The sequence below is a fragment of the Dunckerocampus dactyliophorus genome, chromosome 18 (genome assembly GCF_027744805.1).
Source record: "Dunckerocampus dactyliophorus isolate RoL2022-P2 chromosome 18, RoL_Ddac_1.1, whole genome shotgun sequence".
Lineage (NCBI taxonomy): Eukaryota > Metazoa > Chordata > Actinopteri > Syngnathiformes > Syngnathidae > Dunckerocampus > Dunckerocampus dactyliophorus.
In genome coordinates this window covers 8,457,798-8,484,681 of record NC_072836.1, presented here as the reverse complement: position 1 = coordinate 8,484,681, position 26,884 = coordinate 8,457,798, and the positions used below count along the sequence as shown (strand labels likewise).

The 26,884-nt window shown below is 39.0% G+C and overlaps 2 protein-coding genes across 7 annotated transcripts in view; one reads left to right on the top strand and one right to left on the bottom strand.

The window, feature by feature from the left end:
* LOC129171797 (uncharacterized) overlaps positions 1–26,884 on the bottom strand; it is a 59,985-nt gene that overhangs the window by 30,928 nt on the left and 2,173 nt on the right. For all 5 annotated transcript variants that reach the window (XM_054760829.1, XM_054760827.1, XM_054760826.1 and 2 more), the window contains one exon: positions 4,468–4,589. The gene's annotated coding sequence lies outside the window, so the exon portion shown is untranslated. The remainder of the gene's footprint in view (positions 1–4,467; positions 4,590–26,884) is intronic.
* LOC129171796 (uncharacterized) lies at positions 16,638–24,959 on the top strand. Of its 2 annotated transcripts, XM_054760819.1 has the most exons (11): positions 16,638–16,748; positions 18,864–18,970; positions 19,103–19,228; positions 19,335–19,380; positions 19,762–19,815; positions 22,595–22,682; positions 22,770–22,835; positions 22,897–22,959; positions 23,197–23,238; positions 23,345–23,402; positions 23,504–24,959. In XM_054760819.1, the coding sequence occupies exons 1-11, from the start codon at positions 16,673–16,675 to the stop codon at positions 23,507–23,509; spliced, it is 732 nt and encodes a 243-aa protein (XP_054616794.1). In that variant the 5' UTR covers positions 16,638–16,672; the 3' UTR covers positions 23,510–24,959. The 2 variants fall into 2 exon arrangements, with proteins under 2 accessions (XP_054616794.1, XP_054616795.1); XM_054760820.1 differs by lacking the exon at positions 16,638–16,748 and having other exon boundaries at positions 18,869–19,018.

The window sequence follows — 26,884 nt, the reverse complement described above, 5'->3', positions numbered from 1 at the left end:
ATTATTTAGTGACACAGAAAGCAGTTCACATAGATGCACAGTCCTCTGTTCTATCAGCCTCAGGTGTGTGGTGGTCGGCTAGCGGTACTCTGCTGTTTAGTCACGTCTCAGTGAAAATTATGACGTAGTCCAAAAGTCTCTTAATGTGGGTGATGTGGAGTGGTAACATGTCCATTTTATTCACGAAAGACTTCAAATTAGCGTGGACAATTCTCGGTGTGGTGGCGAGGACTTCCGCCCAGCTGGGTGGGGTGTGTACAGTACGGTACTCGGGGACGAGTTCAAGATTGGTGATAAAAACATTATCCAATATCTAAAAGCAGTTGTCGAGTATAAAATATCAAACCAGACCCAATATGAGCAAAATAATACGACAAAACGGAAAATTTGGAATAAAAGCTGGGCTTCGTTGTGTTTACACGCCGCCATCTTGCAAAAGTATAGGTCTTCTGTTAATCGCACATCATTTTCAATTCTTTATTAACACAAATATGCGTGAAAATGTATCCAAATAGGCTAGTTATAACGAAAACAAAGACGTTCTATGTAAAAATGTATGCTCAGCAGCAGCTGTGGGCAGAATTGTACAATTTTGATCACATGACATTTTCATATGATTCGACTGCGAGACTGATAGTCGAATCAGATTCCTCCGGATCTAACCGTCAAATACTATTCTAAGACACCCCTACAGCGAAGTCACTCCGCCAGCCCTCTTGATGGCGTCTTGATCTTGTTATGCGCTTTGCAGTGGGGAGCGCGTATGATATGCAATTCTCTACCAAAACACTAGGGGCACTGTTTCCCTGAGTGCAGAAAAATACAGCTCTTGTTGACTAGCTACCTGTGTACTTGTACTAGTAAACAATGGCAATTTTCAAAGCGACATCCAGACTGTTAAAACATCTGGCAATCCTTGTAATGGGGCAGGGAAGTATTATATAAGTGCTTATTATTTATGACTTTCTTCACCAAGATGGCCATTTTCTCCGTTGTTTCTTTTGTTTTGGCGGATTAAATGGTGCTTTCGCGAGAGGGAAATACAACAAATGATAAAAAAAAGGCAGCCAATCACAGGTCGGTGGTCTGTGTCACGATTGACGCAATAATTTTTTGCACGCACACATCAAGCTCCGCTGGAGGTTATGGAGGGGGAGGGGCCAGATGGCGTCACATACGCCGGCGCTGAAACATAACGAAGCCTCAGCTCATCACCAATCGCGTATACCAGTCAGTCTTTGGGACTTTGCCAGACAATCCCGAAAATATTAGGAAAAATAAATGCATTACTACATCAGTGCCCTCCCCTCCCAGAGAGTGACCGACAGTCCTGCCAACAGGGATGCCTAGTGGCTCTATAGGCACACACCCTGCCAGCCACAGCCTTAAGTCCAATCCCCGAAACTTAGAGGTGCCAGTGCACGCCACACCGGCACGCCCCGCAAGCAGCAAACACTGCATGATGTGCACCTTCAATAAAATCTTTGAGCTCAGGTAGTGTAATGTCTCAATGTTTTGTGTCATTGCTGCCGCCTAGTGACCAAAATACTCCATATCACTTGTATTTCAATATGTTTGGACAAAAATAGACCATATTCCACCACACCACGAAAAACGTAGCTAATTAGCTTTAAAGCTGCAGACACACAAAACAGCGTGTTCCCATTAGGACTGGCTAAAAACAATTAAATTGTTTGAATTCCAGCATCAAGGCTAGATTTTGGCCAAATCACGTCTAGTACAGTATTGTGGGACCTCTGAGACTTATCTGAAATTGTTGAAAAATAGCGTATGGGACATTTAAATGATAAAAAAATGAATGTAAGTATATTACAACGTAACAGCTAAGGATGTTTATTTTATTTTATTTTTTTTTAACCTGCCTGTCCAGCCAATAGGGCATATTGTATTGTTGATCTAGATTCCTTTCCATGCTAAACAGATTTGCTCTGCCAGGGAAAGCTGTAACATACTTTTCTCCTGCTCCATCCAGTAGTTGGCATTTGACTTTATTTGATATTTTATTGTGATGCGTATTTGGAGCGTCCAGACCGGAGTATGAGGGGATAGAGAGGAAAAAAGGAGACAGAGGAGTGAGTGTGGGGACAAGATAGAGCAGGGGTCACCAACGTGATGCCCGCGGGCACCAGGTAGCCCCCCACGACCACATGAGGTGCCCGCAAGCCTGCTTTTCATTCAGGTTTTCATAATTTAATAATGAAAGAACAGTAGAAAGAAATGCATTCTGAAATACAAAATGTGAGTTGTGGACACCAGCATTTTGTTAATGTTCTGGTAAAACAAGCATATTCGCTTTGTTTGGGTTTAAAATAAGCTCTGAAAATAAATGTTACAAAAATGAGTAGCTCTTGACCATTTTCATTTTGTAAAAGTAGCTCTCACAAGGAAAAACGTTGGTGACCCCTGAGATAGAGGGAGACAGCAACAACAACTGCTAAGGGTGTTAACACCGCTGACCACTGTCGTTTTGTAATAAGTGAGACCCTCACTGTTGTGATGTGCTATTGTAGTGTGGTGGCTCATTGGGTTGTCATGTCCTCATCTTAAAAAGCGTCCACGTAGGCCCCTCACTTCCTCATTCTTTGCTTTTGGGATTTCCTCGATAAGATCTGGATTTAACTTTGCCAGGTGTAAATAAAATAAGAAATAGACTTAGCAGTGCCGGGAAGTGTTGATTCAGTTGAAGGCTCAGATAAGCGTGCCGCCGCAGGCACGTAGCTCACCTGGGAGGGACACCTGTGTCGTACTTGTTATGCACCATTTTTCTTTTTTCTTTTTTCCTAAATGATAGCATCACTGAGGCATTTGAAGCTCTGCCAGATTCCATTTACTCAGCTCGGCCTCATTTTGAAGCGGTGAAAGGACCACAGTGTACATGCTAAATGGACAAAAGTTTCGGGACACCGGGCCAGAGCAATAACTAGATAGTGGCCCCCTACAACAGTCTCTTCTGGGAGGACTTTCAGAGTGGGCCCTCTCTGTTCAAATTCTGTTCTCACACATATGTTTCCACACCATTGGCCATGATGGAACACAAAAGGGCCTTACCTCAAGCTGTTGCCACAAATCATACACAAGTCCAAAATGTATTGCAAAGATGAAGCATTAAGATTCATGGGAAACTACAAAGAGGTCTAGCCCAAACTAACTAATTAAGAGGTGGGTCGCAATACAGTGAAACTCAAACCATCGCTGTCATATGCCAAGACAGAAAACAAGTGTCACTGATAGAACTGCTATAGCACTGTTGGCCTCTTATCCAGCACTAGTGCTTAGTCCTAATAGAATTTAAAAGGATTAACAAGCTCTTTGGTATGCTCAAGTTGAGGCCTGCTCCCTTCAGCCCTGCTGGCTGCTTTGCATAATTCTCTGCCAGGGTCTGCCATCGTCATGCCAGTGAATGCATTGGTTCTAGTCATTAGCAGTGCAGGCAGCAACACTGCCTTTGCACAAGTCAGTGAGAAAGATAGGCTTGCAAGGTTGAGGGAAGACGAAATGTTTCTTCTCTCTCAGCTCATCCTGGATATAAGGGATTGGGACACTTCATGGTCATCATATCCTCTTACATTTACTTTTTTTCTAGATATTACAGCCCTTAAATTTTTGCCAAATGCGGTTATGTGATGTTTGTCACATACTTAAAGGTAAATGGCCTGTTGATCAGTGTGTGCATAGCTGCTACACAATACTATCTGATGATGACAGTGTCATTGCATTATCGGATGAGGATCCTATCTGCTGCATGTATGCTGCACAGGCCTGGAGCTGAGGGAAGGCGTGACATTCAAGTTGGGATTCATCCACAAAATGGGAGGACCAAGCCATTTTGCCAATATTCCTCCTTGTTAGGGTTGTAATAGAGCACGGACAACGCCGGCTTGGCGAGAGGGTTTTCACACACTGCGGGATATCGGTGCAAAATAAAGCTACGAAAAAACTTCAAAATATATTAAAAGGGTATCACAGCATAATTATCTGTGAGAGACAACTAAAGTAGCTTGAAATAAAAAGCACAAACCCATTTTACAGGTTTACAGGTGGTCACAAATTATGTTTTGCTTGGAAATGGTGGAAAATGTCAATTTGTAGTCAAACAATTCCCTAAGAAATTGTGTGTGAATGCCTCAGAACTTTTGATCAGTTGATGAACAGCCTATTTCAATTTAATGGTTGTTTACAATACATTGCTTACTCAAAATTTTTATTTGTATCACTCCCATTTTTTGTGTTTTTTGCACTGTGAAGCTCTACTTAGGTCCTTAAGATCCAAATTCTTGCAATTTTTCAGCTCGTCTTAAAATTATGATCATGAGTGTAGTTTCCTTTCAGCAGTCAAACTAATCTCTGTTTGTTGTGAAGCCAAGCTGGCCGTGACGGAGCAAATGGAGCAGAAATCCAGTATTTACCGTCTTGGAGGTCATACTATTTGTCTTCACAAGAGGTTACCTGATAAGACAAAGGCGCCATAATGTTTCAAGCTGAATGTCTAGGCTGACTTCAGCATCTCTTTGTAGGGGTCGAAGTGATATTCCAGCCAGCCATATTTCTCCTTTGCCATCTGTGTTGCTCTGAAAACAAGCCAGAATAAATATATTTCAAATCACCTTTCCAGAAGAGAGAATAAAACTGATATCAGTGTGAGCACCACAGCTGCATTTGGACATGCTTTTAATAAAACAAGCTTATCTAGGAGGACATAGACAAGACGTGGTGCAGGAGATACACCGCCACTGTGTTTACACTGCACCTCTGAAGGATGAGAGATGTCTGCTATGTGTGCACGCTCGTGTGTGTTTATGCTTGTCCTGTAACCCGCAGGCTGTCGAGGCCAGACTGGAATGCAAAAACAAGATCATGTGAATAAAAACAATAGCGAGGATCTGGAAGGTGTCAGTGACGACACCAGTGACAGAGGAGAAGACGTAGGTGGACAATTTGGGTCTCCAAGGTCGGCTAGCTGAGCCTCCCCCTGCACATAGTGTAGTACGCATGTGTCACTGTGATGTAAGTGTGCTATGACGCTAAAGTTAACACAAGTTGGTCGGCCATGAAGAATCACTTTAACCAACTACTTGCTTGTATAGCAGTATGTATTTACACACCATCATTGTCTAAATAGTAAGTAGTAAGATAATTGTGCCTAGCCTACAGTCAAGCATGGTGGTGGGTCGTGTTTTGGGGGCTGCATGACTGCTGCTGGCACTGGGGAGTTGCGGTTCATTGATGGGAAACATGAATTCCGACATGCAATGTGACATTCGGAAGCAGAAACTGGGCTACATGGCAGTTTTCCAACACGATAGGGAGCCCAAGCACACCATCAAGATGACAAGTGCCTTGGTGAGGAAGCTGAAGCTGAAGGATTGGCCAGGTATGTCTCCTCCAGACCTGAACCCTATTGAGCACCTGTAGGGCAAGTCTATGCCCAAGACGATTAAAAGGCAGCACTAGATAACAAATATCCACACTTTGGACATCGACGTAACGGTTGTGTGTTGACTCATTTTCAGTGGATATGCAGCTACACAAGCTGTACGCTGACTACTCTAGTGTATATCCAAGTTTCTCTTGTTTTCCGTCCCTGGAGAAGATAATAAATAAAATTCTTGATGAAATGAGTGACATACTATAACTTTTATGGATAAAATTATATTGTAATTAAGTATTTAAAAAGTGCATACCATTTTGAATCAAGATTAAAATGAATTAATTTGCTTAAACACTAAAATAAAATTGCATTATTGGAAAGCATGAGAGAGAGCGAGAAACTAAGTGTGGAAAAATTATGCTTTTATGCAAGAGAGGACGCAGCGTGCATTGGAGCGTTAATGTTTGTGTTGGACTTCCTGTGAATGAGAGGACGATCGCGTGTGAGAAAAGAATGCATGCGGTGCGGAAGCGTAGTGTTGGGGCAAAAAAACGGGGGGTTACATCTAAACTCAGGAGTCTCCTAGGCAACAAGTAACACTACAGACAAGACAATGTTTAGACATGCGTTGTGATGCATGAATGTGAGGATGGACTTTGAGTCACACCACAGCATTCCTCTTTGGTCCATCACATCTTGATCTTTAATCGAGAAAAAGTCCAGGATTTCACTGTCCTCTCATCGTTCATATAGTATGTCACAACCATGTTTCAACAACAATGCCATTACATCTGCAATCAATATTTATAACAGTAGTAAAACTATTAATAGTACTAACAGACAACCATCATGCTTGCTAATCACTAAGGTTGTAACAGTTCGGTAAAAACACAAAAAAATTGCAAATTGATAACAGGTACCGTAATTCTCCAATAAATACAATTCTCAAATAAAAAAAAAAACCCACAGTGAAACCTCGGTCTATGATTCATTTTTAGTTGAAAATGTTCGCCAAATTGTTTTTCATACAATATTGCATGTAAGTAACAAACTAGTCCATTTACACTGTACTGTATTGTTCCACAAAACTGACTGCACTCTACGCGTTGCTGAATCACAGTCCGTGTACTTTTTATTTTATTTTATTTTTTTTAATCGAGTATGACTGCTAAATAACCCGCCAAGGGGCCAAAGGAAGTTGCGTGTGCCAGCACTTTGATAAAGAAGGTGTGAGACACTATTGAATTTGATCTTGCCAGGATGTCCGGGAAGTCCGCATTAACAATAAATTGAACCCATTTGACATTTAGAATTATTTAGCATCGTTTTCGGCATGTAAAACAAATTATTTTCTATAAAATATATTTTTGTTAATATTTCTGGGTGTCTGGAATGGATGACTTAGATTTACATTATTTCGTGTGGGAAGATTGCCATGTTTTACGTACATTTCGGTTTTGGAACAAATTCCTAACAAAAATCAGGCTACTGTTGTAATACAAATAAATATGAAATAATATACTGTATAATAGTATATGTTTCTTTTTAAGAAAGTGCAACAGTTTGAGAAGTGTGAATTAATAATTTATTTTCAGGAAAAGGATTCTTATGAACTGAAGTGTAGCATTAACAGTTCCAGCATGTACAGTAGCCCTGTTCCCCAGCTCTACGGAACAATGTCGGCACCTGGCTTTTGTCTGATCCACTTTATGTATTTCACCAGGAAAGCCAAGTTTTCCCAGATAGCAGGCTTTCACGACGGAAGGGATTTTCAAGTTGTGGCTTCTACTTGGCACTATTGCTAACCATGACTCTTACTAGCCAAACACTGGGCTGCACTGCACTGTATTTGTGGAAGACTTACACCTCCTGTCCCTCGCTAAATGTGTTCCGTGTCGGAACTTGGTACACCTCTGCACCAAACCGAAAAACCGGAACACGTGCCGTTAAACCCCTAGTTATCATCATAGCAATTACTCTCAGTCTCTATCTCAACAGTTCAAGGCGGCTGGCCTCCTCACACTTTGTCTTTGGGGTTTTTCCCCTGAGAGTTTGCCTGTGTGAGATTTAGTTGGTTTCCTTCAGTGCCTTGAGATAACTTCAGTTACGAAATAACACTAAGAAATACAACAGATTTTTATTTTGGTTGTGGTGTATTTGAACATGGGCAAGTAATAACTCACCCGTCATCAGAGTCTGCGCTATTGCGATGGCAGGGCTCTAAGCATTCACACGCTGAAGAGGAGTAAAAGATGTGAGGATGAACATGTTTAATCATCTTCCTCTGTTAGCTGGTTGTCTGAGGTTATTCTGAATTTAATCCTTGTCTTAAATGAGGTGATTCATGCAATATATATCTGAAGAAGGAGAGCTTATGGGTTGTAAGTACCACACAGATGTTACTTAATGACGATTATATATATATATATATATATATATATATATATATATTTTTTTTTTTTTTAAACCTTGTTACCATGCATCTTTTCATCTGTTTTAACAGCTCTTAAAATAAACAGTCCTTTTCCTGAGGCTTTCTGGCAACAGGTGGAGCCCAACAGCTTTTACGATGAATTGTTTACAGTCGTTTGGGTGTAATTGCGAAACAATGTCACGGCTGCTGGCTACCATTGTTATTAGTGTTAACCTTTGAGCAAGGTGGAGGGGTGAGTTATGGTGGCGTCTGTCCTGTAATTATGTTTTCCCTTCCTCTCGCTTGTGGTGCTCGATGATGACGCCGGTGGAAAAGCCTGCAAAGGCAAGCTCCAGTTGGGAGATGAGGAATGACGGCAGTGACAGGAAGACAATCCCAAGCTGGAAGAACAGAGGTGCACTCTTGTCTGTCTAGACAAGAAGCAGCTGTCTTTGGCAAGAGACGGCATGTGAGCAAAATGCTTTTTAAAGACGACAATTGGAAATTCAACAAATTGACAAAAGGTGTTTCATACGTTTAGCAGTTGGAACTGTAGAACACATCACGAGATATTCAAGTGTCTAAACAGGATTGACCATCTATCTACAGTCGTGCAAAAGCAAAAAGGGAAAAAAATGACATTTGCATCAAAACAAAACTGTTACAAAACACGTACCCCTAATGTGTGGCCTGTGCTATTATGTTTCTGACATGTACACCACAAAGTGATGATGCAAACCCCATCAGTCAGATGAACTTGAAATTTGTCACAACTTAATACGTTCTACAAAAAACCCACTGTAACTAAGTTGTTTAGTAGACTTACCAACAAAGTGGGCACACACCTCATTTGGGGACTGACAAGTGTCTGTAAAATTCTGGCAAGAGTTGAAAAACATGGCTGCCATCAAGCAAAAAGTATTTGCAGGGGCCATGAGCATAGCAACTAATTGCCCATACTGTAAGTCAGGGATGTCCCAAGTGTGGCTTATGGGCCGTTTATGACTTGTGGCTGTTTTGTTGTTTTTTTTTTTACTCTCTGCACATTGTACAAATACATATAAACAGGAAAACTAAAAAAAATAAAAATAAAAAAAATAAAACAGCAAAAATGGAGAAAAAAAAGCAGTAATTTTACAAGAATAAATAAAACATATTAAAATAAGGCCCTAATTAGGCATTGGCTGGTATGAGATTCTGACAGTATGATAACCTTGGGCAAAAATATCACGGTTATAATTACAGCTCTAAAATTTTGTTATTTTGAAATATCTTTATTGAAAAAAAGAGAAAAAAAAATTCTATTGGTCAGTTTTAAATAATAGAACATGATGAAAGTGTAACATATATATTTAAAATAAAATAAAAAATAGAACAACTTTATGTTGTCAATGTAGGCTACAGCGTTCATTTGTTAGCATTTTTCGGCTGGTGGTGTGCCTTGTGGTTTTTTCATTTAAAAAAAAAATATGCCTTGGCACAAAAAAAAGTTGAAAAACACTGTTCTATGCCATAACTAAAAAAATATTCCATTTATAAAGAAGGACTCCTACTTCATGGAAATTCACTTATCACCGTTGGCTTGGAACCAATTAACCATGATAAATGAGGGATTACTGTAATGTTAAAATACCATATATACAATATTGTGCATCGTCTCATCTCGTGAGTTGAGTATCTTTACAAGCAATAAAAAAATCTATTAAAAAAGCACTCTAAGCATCCCAGTACGTTTACCAATAAAGTACACAAAATGGATCAGAAACTTTTTATCAACTTTACCTCGTACATCTTTGTTTTATCATCCTGTTCCAAGTTTCAATATCTTCTGTGCAAAATGTAAACTTGGCTTCGGACTTTTTGAACAAGCAAGTCATAACAGGGATTTAACAGGTGGATCGAATAACTCCCATGCAGATTTACTCCGTAGGGGTATCCTAATAAACAGACCATTTGCTTCTAATGAAACTCTGAAGCTTTTTTTTCCCCCGAACAACAAACGTGAAGTCGGTGTGATGCTTCCTCCGTTTTCCATTGTGGCTCTCCAGTTTTCCAGGTGAGTGCCCAATTGCTGCACTGATCCATAGCAAAACCAAGCACAAAGCTTTGTTTATTTAACCACAAGGCTCAGCCGAGTGTGAAGCGCTACACAAGGTGCTGCAGCCTTAACCAAACACCACAGTGATAAACCAACCTGGCTTTTTTTTTTTTTTTAAAACTCACCATTGACTCTGAACCTGGAGTCACTCGTCATTTTACGTGAACGGCAGGAAAGCATCTGTATGCAAAGCGAATACGTGCATTTCTTGCATACTTTCTCATGAGCCCAGCACGTGTACACTGCGTGCTAGCACATGCACTGTTTTTACATGCTCGGAGTCGCTAGCCTCCATGTGTATAAAGCATATTTACATGTCAAGCAACAGAGACTGTGGTTTAAAATAATCTTGATTGTTTCTGAAGGGATTAACTTTCACAATGCAGGGCCTGGGTGGCAGTAACAAGACACGCTCACACGGCAAATAGCGAAACTGAGAAAAAGATAAGGAGGGGGAACCTCGCAAAAAACCCCAAAAAAAACAAAACAAAAAAAAAGCCTAAAAATACTTCCTTCAAATGTTGATACAATTTAACCAATAAAAAAAACACACTTTTAAAGTCACAAGAGCTCAGGTCAGCATGCACAGAAATAACCCTTGTGCGAGTTTCCTTTCCTTTGGCTTCATTGCAACACTTATTTAAAAGAACAATTAGGACTGTAAAGAGAAATATTTTATCATTCGTCAGTGACGTTAAGGATGTTGTTGTTTGACCTCTTACATTAATAGCGGTTAACTTATTTTTATGCTTGTATGAGGGTGAAAAAGTTTAACATGCTATTTAAAACATTGCCAGTTCAGTAAATAAAAAGTATAAGGCCTCAATTGCTTCATACACTGTACATACATACTACAACAACTATAGCATTACTGTTAGTACAGTCGTCCCTCGCTACTTCGTGGTTCAAATTTCGTGGCTTCACTCTCATAGTATTTAAACAAAAATTATAATGAATAAATCATGTTTCATGTTTGTTAGTTATTAGTAAAAAAAAATTTGTATATTGAAGCAAATTTAAATTTATATTAGAGTAACAATTTAAGCATAAAAATGGCTAAATGAACCAAAATACAATTATATGGCATTCAAAAGACACATTCAAAGAGTCGTTGTGAATGATATATAGTATTCTACATTGGTCACTAGGTGTCAGTAATGTTCCTGTAATATTCAATGAGACACACAAGCGCCAGACTTGATCACCGGATCAACAGTCTTGTATGATCTCACAACAGGCACAATAATCTCTAATAAAAATCTAAAATAAAAAACAGCAGTAAACCAACTCTGAACCCCCAACGTCACTTCCCGTCCGCCCGCTACTCAGCTCCCCTAGGGAACACATTTATAGTAACACACATGATCATGAGTCTTATGTCTTAAATAGCTTTTTTTCCCAATGTCTAGTATATTGGTTAATACGAGTGTAAAAGGTGCCACTATAGGGGTGTTAGTTCATCTCTAGATGGCTCTCACAATGCTAAAACACGTATTTTGAAGGTCGTAAACAGGTTTTGCTCCAACTACAAAAATACTGCATTTATAAATGAGGAATCCTACTTCATGGTAATTCATGTATCACGGTCAGGTCTGGAATCAATTAACCGCAATAAACGAGGGATTACTGTATACTTACTACAAAAGTAAACTTGTTTTACTCAGGGTGCTCTTTTAGTATTGGTTGAATTTAAATGTTTGTTTTTTCAGGGGACGAGAAGTGGCTTAAGAAAGGAAACGTGAGAGGAAACAGGCGTCGGGGAGGAAAGTGAAAAGGCAGAAGAAGTTGAGCTGGAGGCCACACTTCAAACAGACACGTTTTCTGACCGAGATCCCTCTCAGGAGACTATGCTGGAACGTGGATTCATAGAACCGGAGTGCGGTGCTCTCTGACATTGAGCAACATGTTCCTTCAGACTGCCACCACCATTCCAAAAAATTGGATTCACAAATTAAGTTACCAGAATTTGTTAAAGGGCAAAGGAGGAAAGAAAATAAGCAGGGTTGCATTGGGTGCTCTGGTAAACAAAAAAGCAAACTTTACTATTTGACGTTTAATCACTGTTCCCAGCAGGAAGTAGTTTTTTTTCCAGCAACTTTGACTGAAGAGGGTATTTTAAGAACCTTCTCTCGTGAGAATGTAGGAATTCTAACAGCAAGTTATGCACTCTATTTTGAAGAAAACCACCATACTTTAAGGTGAATTGAAATGTTAAAAAAGCAAGATTCTACTTGTTAACTGCTCTGTTAAAAATAAAAAATCTAAAATGCATAAATAAATAAAATTTTATACAGGATATACAAATGTGGCAGGCAATGAATTTTGTATCTGGGCCTTCAGTGGGGACTTAAAGGGACAGTTCGCATTTTTTGACATGAAGTTGTATGACACCCCCATCAGCAGTGTAGTCCAATAACAGCGACCTACCCCCCCACTTGGTTTCCTAAGACCAGTTCTGGTCAGATTTCCGTGATGAATGTAGTTCCACTTAGTTGTTGGTGACAGTTAAGTAAACGACTTTGGCTTCTCAAAACAATTTGCATTAAAAAAAAGATTACTACATTTGCATCACAAAAATGCCATCTCAAAAACAATCTGACCTCACAAAACACTTGGCGTTTTTATGTTTGTCTCCCGCCGTATTCCTGCACACTGTTGCCTGTGCGTTCATGTGTATCTGACGAAGACGCTCGCATCAGCTTCCGCGACACAGCGCTGTAACCATCTTGTTTTGCAGACGAAGATGCGTCACATTCACACGAACACACAGGCGACAGTGCGCAGGGATACGGCGGGAGATACGCCAGGCGTTTCCTGAGGTTTGAGTTTTTGAGAGGGAATTTTTGTGATGCAAATGTTTTAATCTTTTGAACGCATATTGTTTTTAGCAGCCAAACTCTTAATTGTCCCCAGCAACTAAGCGGAACTACGTACTTCATCATAGAAATCTGACCAGAACTGGACTTAGGAGACCAAGTGGACTACAATGCTGATGGGGATGTCATACAACTTCATGTCAAACAAATCTGAACTATCCCTTTAACCTACTGGAATTTTTTTCAGCAAACACTGATTAATAAAATGTGCCGTGCCAGGGTCTCAAACCTCGATTGGCCATGTAAAGCGATATTGTCATTGCACCATGCTGGCAGATTCAATGGGAGAAAACTGCAACACAATAAGCGTCTGCCAGTGCCTGTGACATAATACTGTATCGCTAATCATGTAAGTCCCCTTATCTTCGAACACTGTCACCAATACGGCTGACCCACATTACTTGTAATTTCAGCTAGTGACTCACTTCCTATGGTGAGCGGTGATACATCGGTGCTTGCAAAGTTGGCGTTCAGCCAAATGTAACAGCGTACATAGAACGGCTCAGTGATTTAGGGTTTAGACAGCTCCACTACAATTACCTGCAGAGGTTCATCATTAATATTTATCTAATAACATGACAAAAACATACAATTAGTCTCCATAGATGTCAATTTCTCCTCCTCGGTCTGCCATTGTGGGCAAAACTTGGCTTCTTGACCAGTGTTGCTTTGATCAGAGGATGGAAAACTGCTGATGTCACTGTGCGTCGGCTTGCTGGCCCTGAGAGGTGAATCTGAAGTCTGATTGCCTAAAACAGCCCCATTGCTAATGTGTATGTGATGTACGGGTAGGCCAGCACTCCTGATCCTGAAGGCCATGGACAGATTACATTAACATGGCAACACATAGAAGCTGAAATCTGATTTGACAAAAAAATCTAATACACAAATACTAGACTACTGGAAGCAGTGCAGCTACGAAACGCACAGACATGAAAATAATTGACTGCTGGAATAAATTAATACAACTTCATGGAACATAATACTACAATTTAAGTCGTAAATGTATGTCAGTGCTTCTGACTGTGTTCAGGCCAGCAGAGAAGGCCTTGCTGGCCCTGAAAGAAAACCACTAATAAATAATATGCATATATTATAATGTTGCATATAATGATGCACCGTTTACCCATAATATTTTTCCTGATTTAATGTAAATTTTGCTGTAAAATCATAAATCATAAAATCAAGGTCCATGTGAAAAAACAAACATCATCCTAGTAGTTTGAACAAAGCCCAAAAAGGTCCCACTTTAACAATTGTAAATACAGTGGAACTTTGATTAGAGTCATTAAACCGTTCCAGAAGGTCCGACTCTCACTAACTGAATCAATTTTTCTCATAAGCAATACATTAAACCCTCATTTATTACGGTTTCACCCGACCGTGAAAAGTGAATTTCCGCGAAGTAGGATTTCTCCTTTATAAATTGAATATTTTTGTAGTTATGGCATAGAAAACCCGTTTACGATCTTCTAATAATGTTAAACTTATTTCGAGCAATGTAGACATGAAAAAACATCCATATAGTCACCTTTACATTTGTATTACCCAATATACTTGATATAATCATTAAAAATGCCATTTAAGACAGTATACCTTGTTGGCGAGCCGAATTAATGGCAGACAGATGTGATGTCGGGGGTTCAGTGTTGAGTTTTAGCTTGTTGTGGGCTATGGCCGTAACGGTAACCCGTGTTATTATTACGATTGTTATATTAAGACTACCAAGATGTCAATGTAGTATTCTACGTTGGTCGCAAGGTGTCAGTAATTGTTCGGTGAGACCGCCGCTAAAGCACCAGACTTGAACAACCGGTCACCACATTGGCCAATGACTTTCTGATCAGCTCACTGAAAATATCTATTCACCGTAAGGCTGTTAACGTGCAAAATGGAGCATAATCTGAATCTTATAAATAAAATAATACTAAATATAATATTCTTGTCAGTAGCGAGCGAACATGCTCTGTCTGGTATACCTTGTATTTTTTTGCCCAAATTAAGCATTTTCAAGCATGAAAATAGCTAAATGAACTAATATTTAGTACTCCATGCAATTTGCTTAAATATACATACTTTCTGGCTAATATGCCATAGCCAACCACGGAAACAGCAACCATTTATTAATTAGTTTTTGAAAAAATTGCATGAGGTGATATTTGAAACATGATGTAGCGAGGGACAACTATTGTAAATCCAATGAATCTGTTCGAGAAAGACAAATTTATAGTCGTACAATTATAGTTTTACATGTAGAAAACAATTCTAAATGCATATAAATACATATAAATGATGAATGAAAGGGACAAATATTTATGCTTACTTTTATCTTCATTGTAAACGTGTTGTTTCTTAAGAAACAATGTGGCAGCGAGAGTAACACGGACAACACCTGCCTGTTTTGCCATGACTTATTTCTTGAATTCAATAGTGTTTCTCACCTCAATTCTCTGCTTTTCTTTTGATCATGGCTGCAAAATAACCCACAATGCAGCCAAAGAAAGTTGCAAGTGCCAGCAACTGAAAAAGAAGGTGGGAGACACTTCAAATAACTCATGGCAAAACAAAAAGGTGGTGTCCGTGTTGATCCCGCTGCCACATCGTGTCTTTCAATTTGAGCCATATTGTCAATGAAAGTAAAAGGTAACGTCAAATGTTCATTTATCCCTTTTATTCGTCATTTATACGTATTTAGAATTGTTGTTAGAATTGGACTTCAGGCCAAACAAAGTTGAGCAGGGTGCAAACAGCCAGCACTTTTGTTTCAAAGCTGCTCAGGATTCTCCAAGCGTGGTTTGGCTTTCGCCGTTGACTCCACAACTCACAGGCCCTCAATAGCAAACACTTTAAAAAAAAAACAAACAAAAAACAAACAAACCTGGGCTTATAATAGTGAACTTTTTTTCTCCGCTTCTTTTGTGTGTAATTATTCCCAAATACCAGAGCCTGAATGATCCCCCTACCCAGTGCCCCTGAAAAAGAAGGGGTGATGGTGTGAGCATCATTGCTAGCATGTTAATTATTTACTCTAAATGGTCTGATTGGAGAACCCACCTAGACAGGCATTATCTTCAAGTCGCTGTGTGTTTGAAGGACAAGTGAGAGAGGGAATGGTGAAGGTGGATGGAGAGATGCACCCAGGCAAGTGGATGGAGTGATGGAGAGGGGCCCACATGCAGTGGTGACACAGACGATGGTTTGTGTTTTGTCGGTGGACCAGAGAAGATGTGCTCTCAATGAAGCGAACGCCACCAATGGTGGCTCCTGCTTTATCTTTGCACTGTCTGTGTGCGTGTGTTCGAGAGGCCTCACTGTTTTCTTTCAGAAAATGAAACTTTTCATTGCTTGATCTTCCTCATCAGTAAGTGCCTCCATATAAATGTTCATTTAGCTTGCCAAGGGCTCCCCCTTGTGGTTATGTTTTACACTTATGCTACTTACAGTAGTATTAACCATATACTTGTAACAATCTATCACATTACACTTATTTATAATTAATTAACTTTCTTGACAATACTCTGTTGTTTCAAGCCCCCATTTTGCAAAGCATTTTAACTCTGGGGATTGTTTAATGTACGTATCACAAGATGAAAATGGAATGTTGTATTTTCACAGTTTTGAACGTGCTTGAATTTCTGGTTATAGTGTTATGATGAGCTCAAACAAGTTATCTAACAGTAGTTCATGTGTTTGTTGGAGAAACAACATACAGTATGTACATGTGCGTTTCCTTTTATTTCAATGAATAGTGGTTGTATTTGCATTAATGCTTAATGCACAGCTATGACTCTTTATGCTCCTCCCTCATTGCGTCACTTGCTTAAAAAGCATACCTAACTTCCTCAAAAGATCAGACCTCATACAGATCTCAGCCGCCCTTTCTCGTGAGGCTCGTAATGGCTGCAGCTACAATGTTTTGTTTTAAACTTTTTATCTTAATTTACTACTTTGGTTTTTGTGTCAGTGGACAAGGTGAGTGATGTTGGAAGTCTGTATTGATCACTAATGTCCTGAATTTCTCTTGGAGATTAATGAAGTATCTGAGCCAGGGCAACGTCTCCATCCTGCTAACTTGGTTTTACATTTGTTCTATTGATCATCTCATATTATTAATTAATTGGTGGGGAGTACATTGTATACTTTATAATGTGTTTAATAAGTGTAATTTAAGTATTTCGGGCTTTAACCTGTGTTGCGCTTCTATGCATTTAGCATGTTAGCTTCCTTAGCCACGAGCAATGAACAATTGATTGAAAATATGGCGAGGGATCTCAACCTAAATATAATGTAATTATTACAAATTACAACAGTCAGTTTTTTGCAAATGTTGATCCAAAATTAGAGGACAATATCAACATCAAGCTAGCAGAGGAACAAGACAGCAAAATGCACGGTTGCACCTCGACGATGACTCGCTTTTATTTGCAATCCCTTAGCTTAGCTTTTTCACCAGGAGCACCGGTGCTCCTGAGTGAAAAAGAATTAAGAGCACTGAAAAATATTTGGAGCAATGTGAAATTTGTTAAGTAACTAAATGTTCGTGTAACACAGCCTGCCATACTACATGCCGTACACACGTGTACTAAGCTACACATGCAATTACATTACTAATGGCCACTTATCACATTGCACAAGAAGAACGTTGTTAATATCAACCCAACCTACGACAACCATGTCAGACAATTATTTTAATAACCGATTAATTGGTCAATTTTTTTTCCGATTCATTGGATTAAAAAAATAAACAAAAAATTAATTTCCGCCTTTTCATTCACAGTTGAACTGGCAGAGTAAGTAAGTGCCCAAACATCAGGTTGCAGCTTGAATATTCCGTTAAATAATGTTAAATAATAAAAAATCTAAATTGTCAAAGTGTCAGTAAAACAATAAATGTAAACAAAACTAGTATCATGGTCATTTTCTTACTCCATTAATCGAAGCTTGTTGTTTCAATTAATGGAGTAATCGGTTTGGCCATAGCAGGACCAAATTAACATGAAGCAAAAACCTACAGCTGACAGTTCATTTCCAGTGATTGGGTCCACAACGTATCAAAAAAAGAGGCAAACATGTCCATCACTATTTTACAAAGTCAAAGCTGATATGTGTGAATATCGTGTTTTGGCTAAAACACAAAAAGGTAATAGGTCTGCTTTCATGGCTGACTAAGGAAATGAAAAAATAATCACATTTGAGATGTTGAAACAGAGGATCTTTACATAGTTATATCAAAAAACAGTTAATCGATTACCTATCCAGGGGTGCGGTCATGTAACTAGTTACATGACTCATGACAGAGACAGCTGTCTCTGCAGGTGATGTGTTGTTTTTTTACCTGCCTGCTTCTGCCCTTTGCAATAATTACAGAACATGAGGTTGTTCACAAACTCTAGCCAAGAGAAGAGTTCGATCCAATCTGATTTAAACGTGTAAACTTTGCTAGCACCGTCAGTAACACTCATCTCTTCTGGCTCGACACAGTCAGCTATCCTAGATTCCACATTTTCTCTCACTTTCATCTCCCTCCTTGGTTCCATTTTGTAAATACGACTCGATTTCCATTTCTCACCGGACACAATGTCAGTCAACTTTCCAGCAACGCTCCAGTATCCAACTGATAACAATTAGCTACGTCAGTGAGTGCTGCTTAGGCGTCTGAGACGTCATCGCGCGTCAAGAGGGTTCTGTGTTTGGCAGGTTGTCGAATTATATAGAAATTCTTTAAGAGCTTACTCGAGTTTGATCCATTTTGTATACTAAATTTATTTTAGCAGCAAAACGCAAATGAAAGAGTTGACATCCGTACTCGCACGTGGACTCCCTTTTATTTTTTCTACTCGTACAATCTATTTGTAGGCCCATATGTGAAAGAAATGCTCGCACTGTACAGCCCTGCATCTGCGAGTGGTCTCGTAACGTAATGCACACGGATTGCCGAAATCGACTGTATCTGGTATTCTAAATGACATTTTCAGTTAAAATACTACTAATATTGGTGTATTAACCATGACAGAAATAGAAAAGAATTTTGGTAAAAACTAATTTGAGACAAGCTGCATGACTAAGCAAACATGTTTGTCTTTATAGGATGTGAACAACACAACGTGTCCTGCAACAACATTATGATTGGTGATGGCTTCAACTTCTTCATTCTGTGTAAACCATCAGACAAAACACAAATTCAGCAAAATGGGGTATTTTTATTTCACGCTCTGTTTTTTTTCCCCATCTGAAAATATACTGTGAGGTTTGAAGTGATACAACTTCCAATTAATGTGACAATTCTTGTTTGTTTTCAAATGAAAAACATGCTTGTATCCCAACAGATTACCATCGCTCACAGGAATTATGGAAATATCGAGCAGCTTCCAGATGTACTTGAAATGGACAACGACACCATTTTGACAAAAAGTTGTGTGAACACCACAATCAGGTGCAGCTATAAGCACCCCGTGAGTTCTGTTATCTCTCCATGTTTAACTAGGATTACATTCTTTCTGCTATACATGGGAAACATACAACAAAACTTTTTTGGGACTTTCTCTTCTCCTATTTCAGAAGACCATGGAAAAGGTCGAACGCTGTGTGACATTTGTAACTACTGGTAAGGTCGCAAAAAACCTCTTACATGTGTATGTGTAATCCATTACTCTACTGATTCCTCACTAAAAATTCGGTCAGTTGTGTAGAATTGATCGTTGTACATGTACATAGAAGACCACTGTGGCTAAGCTTGGGTCAAGTTCAAACATGAAGGAAACACTTTTGCTGTACACATTAACAAAGATCAAATAGACAACATTTCCCATGTGAGCAGCCATGGATGGGTTTTTAAACATTTTCATCTGTTCTTCCAAGACTGGGGAGGAGGAGCAAGTGACATCTTGCACCCCCCACCCCTGTACCAAACCAAAAGATTCTGTACTGAAAAATCTCATTCCTAACGTGTACCGTTACAACCTCTATTATTTTCTCTCTCAAACAGACACAAATCCAAGTGACCAAAAGAAGCATGCCAGTGTCGGGGGGATCATTGGCTGTAAGATACTTTACTTTGCAAGTACTTTTCCATTAAGCACTAATACTAACTATTTAAGGTTGTTATATAGTTAACCATTCAAATACAGTGGAACCTCCAAATACAAATTTAAATCCAAATCAAAATGCCTCTCAAGCACCAAACGTACGTGATCTCATGGAGTGCGTGCCTTCAGCTCAGTGAGCATCCAATAAGTGGGCAATAATATTAAACAATTATATTAAATAAGCAGAATATAATGTCATTTTCACATACATTACACGTATTTTGTAATGTTGTGTATATATTTTTTTCAACCAAGCACATTACAAAAATATTACACACAATTGAATTTTTAATGATGTTATAATGTAATACAGCATGTGTACTTATGTAACCCGCCTGCTTCAAACTGCCCGCACGGGGGCTGTAACACAGGACCTTCGGAATGGGAGACGAGAGAGCTGACCGTTCGGCCAAAAGCTCGGGCTGTCAACCAAGCGTTCAACGCAGCTCTTAAGGCCGAGGGAGTCCTTCCGCATGGACTATACCCACCACATCACAGATGATAGCTTTGTAAAAAAGCAGGCTTTGCGACACATCTTAAAATACAGCTAAGCCTCCTACATGTCAGTCACCTAGCATGATGTTGCTGTTAAAATGTGAGTGTAATGTAATAGCTATGCTAGTGTTGCTATCGCTTATGTCCTCCTGTCCCACTCCTTTACGTTCCAATCGTTGTATGTGATACTGTATATGGCATGTTTTACGTTGGATAAGTGCAGAGTTAGTGTATCTGCAGAAAGTGAATAAAGTGCACGATAGCGCTTCTTGGAGACACACTCAGTACGTTGCCATGCACTAAATTAGCCGAATTACTGAAATAATTTGGTTTCTCCATTTTTGTTTGAGTGTGACGTCCCTGTTTACATGCCTTATCTCCAATGCGATTACTGGCCATACACTGTGTGCCTCTGACCGTTTATGTTCCTCCATTCATATATACTGTACAAATTATGTTTTTAATAGTTACTAATGGTAGCCACAGTTTTCTGTTTTACTCCACATTCATAAGCAACCCGGCAACAATTTAGATTACAGCTAAAGTTACAATCACCGAACATGGACACATATTAGCTTGAACCACTACTAGCAATTTCGATAGAGTCATGACCCACCCTGCCAATATTTATTCCGAGTTATATGTGGCGTGAGGCGGGTATGTGGTTGGCACGTGCGCAAAACACTGGCTCTACTGTACTGTACATGCAAGAGGAAACTAGTTTCCAATCGCATAATCTGGGTCAGGGGTGGCCATTACGTTGATCGCGAGCTACCGGTAGATCGCCAAGGTAGTTTGGGTCGATCGCGTAAATGTCACTTTGTAGTTGTCATATGACATATCAGTCGCCTGACATTAAGCTCCCCTCCTGATTCGCGCTTGCTCCCCCGCAGCGTTTCAAGCTACACACGAAAGATGCAACTTTCATCTTTATTATTCTGATTATGGATAAAATAACTTTGCGGTAAGATGTCTAGATCTATACCAAAAGTTATCTGTTCACTTGTAGCGGCTAGTTACGTAGAAAAAAAAAAAAAAAAAAGTTTCGTTTACTGGCTTTGCTTCGCGTCATGAACTCTACTACAGAAATCAGCGTTTTCTCCACGTTCGCTTCTTAAACTATAATTTCATGATGAAATTAAAAATGTGCCCATTGGTGAAACCTTTTCAATATGTTGCCTTGACTTCGGCTGCATTGTCTTTTGCATCATCATCATCATCATTTTCAATTCATATATATAGGTAATGTTTGATAGCAAAAGCTAACTGGATGTAATACATGAACTGTGTGCCCTAATGAACGTTACATAGCTAATTTGACTGGAATAATACCAGTACTGAGGTTATGTACACAACTATTTAGGAGTTGTGTAATTATCTCTATTTCCATATTGAAGTGAATTATGATAGCAACTACTTTGATTACCTGTAAACTTTGAAAATGTGAATGTGAAATACTAATCATTAATATTTACAATAGAATTTCAGAGTTTACCGGGTACATTTTGTATATGTTATGTTTTATAGAAAGAGGTAGATCATTTTGACTTGTACGTACTTGCATGCTGAGCAGGTGCGTGCACTCCTGATATACATGTATAACGTACTCATGTAAAAAAAAATAAAATATTATATATATATATATATATATATATATATATATATATATATATATATATACACACATATATACATATACATATACACATACACACACAGTATATACACACACAATGTGTTTTTCCTCAGTGCATGTAAACATACTCTGTCAGAGACAGGCAACCAACCCTGCTCATTAGCATTAAAGCTACAGACACACAAAACAGTGCTTCCATAATAGAGCTTACTAAAAGCACTTTTAAACTGTCTAAATTCCAGTATCAATTCTAATTCACTATTGTGGGACCTCAGAGAATGATTTCAAATGAACAAAAAAAAAAAAAAAAAATACAAGTAGTATCACATGGGACCCTTCATATTATATGCACAAGTATGCCCGCCCACTGTGAGGAAATTCTTATTGTTTCAACGTCTTATTGCTTAACGTTAAAATGTTACCTAAAACACTGCTTGTACAGTTAATGATATTTCAAAATGGTTTGACTCGGTTATAAATTAGAAATGGTATGGTTTGGAAATAAAAGGATGCAATTTGCTTGGTTTTGCGAGTTCCACTGTGTTTGGAAGTTTGCATTACTCTTTGTGGAAGCTTGCTGATAGCATCTATGTATTGTTTAGTTTGGGCCATGGGCGTGGTTGCTGTTCTGGTTGGATTTGCTTTCCTGGTATTTGTGTGCCATTATTGCAGTTGGCGAAGAACCAAGAGGTGACATTAAAAAAACCTAATTTTTCCTCCCACTTGATTGTCAAGATGACTCAGCGTGACAGCAATGTGTTTTCTTTTGTATGGCAGAAAGCAGAATGTTGCTGCAACATTTGGAGGCTATTGCAAACATCTGGGAACCACTCTCAGAATTTGGTGAGATCACATGATATTCTCTGATGTTTTGCTATTTCATTCAAAACTTGTATGTTTACAGTTGCATTAGTAGGCCGGATGGACAAGGTGACATTGGTCAGAGCCATGATGACAATCATGACAGGTTGGCTTTCCATTCATAAATGACATTTGTATTCAATTCAAATTCAATTCAATTGAGTGTAACATTTGGCATGATTCTTAAGTTGAAGAACCACAGTGGTGCAGAAGTACTCACAGCTAATCCACCATCCAAACGATTGGTTACAGAAGTGGGACAATATTTTAGAAATGTAACATTAACATGAGTTCGGCATCTAAGACTTGATTGATGTTTACTGTCCTCCATGTATGTGGGAAGCTCTACGGATGCTGGGAACACTAGAACACCTATGCTTCCGGGGTGAGTCCTTTTTCTTTCGAGAAAACAGATACCCCAAAACATCAAGTTAGAACTACGCAGACGATGGAATGACTGGTATCTTCTTTTTTGGCGTTTGTGTCTGTAGAGCTGATGAACAATTGGAAATGCAAGATGTTCAGGTTGGAAATGGCTCTTCTGCAGCAGTAAGTAAAATTTTTCTTTTTCTTTTGAGTTAATTATTTTCACCCCAATGGTGTATGCCTATCTGGATTTAAAAACTTTTTTTTTTCTCCTCTTGCCACAGTATTGACGTGGAGTCACCATCTGGCCAGAAGAACCAAAGAGAAAATAAATACGATATATATATATATACATACATATAAATGAATCAATCTATTTTATAATACGATATGATACTGTTTGCGAGAGTGAATTCCAATGCGGAATACTGATGGATGCGGTGGACGCATACACAGATGTATTATAAAACAAATAATATTTATATTATTTATATTATTCATATTTAGGGGCCGCACGGTGGTCTAGTGATTAGCATGTTGGCCAACACAGTAACAGTCTGGAGATTGGGAAGACCTGAGTTTGTTTTTTCTTTGAGCGGATTCTTTGATACTCCACAACTGCATTCTGAATTGGACTACCTCATGTCATCTTCTGAGGAATGGAAAGAAGAAACCTTTTACTGTTGGATAAGCACGGACTACAACTTTACCACAACCTCATCTGTGCAATCAAGTGAGGAGGAGATGAATTCAAAAGAACTTGAAGTTTGCCATCAATGCAGTTCTCTCCCTGAACCATCTCAGGAGCAACTTAGAGGCTTGAGAAGTTCCAGGTGTTCACCGACCCGTACAATCGCGCCGGGATTAGGATTATCCCTTAGCAGTGAATTTTTACCTGTAGAACTATTTGTCTTAACTGCCGACATATCAACCGGTGTAAGATTACGAGACTTCTTTGGAAAATAACGGTTCTTCTTATCCAGATATATGTGAAGGGAGCTCATTTGTCATCCTTCAGGCTAGCTTTACATGTATTATTATTTTGTTTCATTTTTACTGCTTACACGCCCTTGCTTTCCTATTAAACGCTTTTCCCTTCTGTCAAAAGAGTGCCACCTTGAGTCTTCTGTGATATGAAAGTATGAAAAAAATTCCTTTTTTCTGCTGGCGAATACATGAGTAAATTATCCCTAGCCCTTACCAAAAGCAACTAACCATAAGAGGGGGCACAGCTATAAATTAGAGGGTTCAGCATTAGTGCGTAGTCTGGATGTAGTGCGGCCGCCTTTTAGGGTTGGGCAGGTTTGAATTTGAAGGATTCTAATTCTGATTTCTTGTTTTGATTCCGATTCCTAATGAGTCTCGATTCCGATGCTTTTAAGAGGCAGGGTCATAAAAGTTTGCATGGTTTAAATGAGGGCACCAACCAGTTATTTTTGGATGAAATGTCTGAACTTCTCCATGGATTTTTAAATTACATGAACTTTCTATCAACTTTACTATAATTTTTTGACAGGGCTATTTTCAAGCAGTATATAAGTATCAAGTTACTTTTTACAGGTGTACACTTTCATAAAAGATGTTTACTTTGTACTTTGTGTGAGTTGAGACGGTCCCTTGACTGTTGCTACTGTGCAAGTGAATAAACTTGCCTAGCCGTAGCTCCCGACAATATTCAAGGCTGCAATACACTCGATCCCCAATTTACGAACACAATTGGTTCCAGACGACCGTTCTTAAGTACGGGAAAGGGGGGGGGGGGGGGGGGGGGGGGGGGGGTCTGGTACCGTGTAGTTCCTTGAGCACCTCCTCTTTTTGCATTCTTCATACGGGACAGAAACAAAGTAACGCTGATTCAGCACGTCGATCAATGGTTGGTAGGTGTATGTTTGTATTAATACATAAGAACAATAAAATGACACACTTGATATGTTGAGTTGGTACAATACAACATTGTATTAGCGGTGCTAGGCTATGCTATTCTATTCCATTACACAAGTTGGCCACGCATAATCAATCTTTGTTAATGATTTTTTTGCTTCCCCCCCTCCCCCAAAAGGGGGTGAATGGTTCAGTATAACATATTATATTAGCAATGCTGCTATGCTATTCTATTCCATTAGACACATATGCATACCTGCTGTTGTACTATGCACATGACAATAAAACTCTCTTGAATCTTGAATCAGTTGATTGTTCTTTTTTTTATTTTTCCAAATACATCACAATGCATCACCATTTGTGTATTTAATCATGATTTCCTTTCGTGGTTGTTTGTGTTTCAGTTAGGCATGGGTGTTGTTGTATCGTATGTACTTCACAATACCGGTTTCAAGGTATATCACGGTATGAAAAAGTCACAGTTGCAAAATAGTCCGTCATACCGTCCTACGGTACGAGAGAAAGTGGAGGTCCACCGTGGAAATACAGTACTTTGTCATGTCCTGCGTTATTCCTCGCAGTTGGAACTGAGGTTTGATGTGGCACGGCCATGAGCTGTGTTGCCAAAAGTCGGCAACTTAACCGTCGTGGCATAGCGAGCACTGACGTTAGGTACCTGGTTCGCATCAAGCAGTGCTGGTGTGACAAGAGCTGTACCCTCATACAGTTTTATATATGTGGATTTAGTGTTTATTTCACATGGCTTTGCAGCTGTCCAGCTAATGTGTAAGCACCCATAACACTATTTAAGTACATTTTCGACAAGTACATTAACATCATAACCTCATAAGTCGCAAATGTCTTTGTTTCATAGCTTGTAGTGTAAAACTTGTATTGACTGTAAATTTTGCAGCTTAAAACGTATGGTAAATGACAAAATACACTAATATAGCATTATTAAGTGAAAACATTGTTTTCACATAAAAAATTCCTTCAAAAAAAAGGGACACACTTAGAAGATTTACCCCATTCACAGCAGGTTTCCTTGTTATACGAATGTGTGGTATCGCTAGGTGGCAGACCTCGAACGCAAACGTGTACGGTACGGTACGGCCGTGCTGTTGTTAGTTGACATATTACTCACATCGAGAGCCCCCAAATGTGGAGATGTGATTCCGAACGAGACAGAGGCCGAGGACAAGTGGTATAAACCGTTTACTCTCCACTAAACCATCAACAACTACTTGGCGACAGTTTGTAACAACAATCACATGACCCGGAAACAGAAGTGGAAGTTGGTGATGCAAGCGAAAGAATAAAAACTCAATACACAACCCAAGAATTCCAAAACACTTGTGGACAAGTTGTGACCTGCACATTCACCATGCTGTGAAACAATAACCTAACATTACATGTTTTTGTTTTTTTAATTCATGTTGTGAACTTCATTAGCTACTGATTGCATTTATTTGCATTTTGCTTTTTTTTTTTTTTTTAAGTAAGAAAATATTTATGGTCTTGTGACATAACTTGCAGGATTAGCCACTGCATTAAGAAGCGCATTTTATTTCTTTTTTTTTTTTTTTTAATAATTGTTATTTTTTTGTCATTTATTTTAAATACATTCCTTCATGTTCTATTATATTGTTTAAAAATGACTGTTCAACCAAAAGTTTTTTCTCCTGTTTTCAATAAAGATATTTCAAGCTAACACATTTTCGAGCTGTAATTATAATACCGTGAAACCGTGATATTTTTGATGAAGGTTATTATACCGTCAGAAT

Coding starts and splice junctions, on each gene's coding strand:
- LOC129171796 (XM_054760819.1), top strand. CDS start 16,673: ATGGCTGCAGCTACAATGTTTTGTTTTAAACTTTTTATCTTAATTTAC. Junction 18,971..19,102: donor CACAAATTCAGCAAAATGGG/GTATTTTTATTT, acceptor GTATCCCAACAG/ATTACCATCGCTCACAGGAA. Junction 19,381..19,761: donor TGTGACATTTGTAACTACTG/GTAAGGTCGCAA, acceptor TCTCTCAAACAG/ACACAAATCCAAGTGACCAA.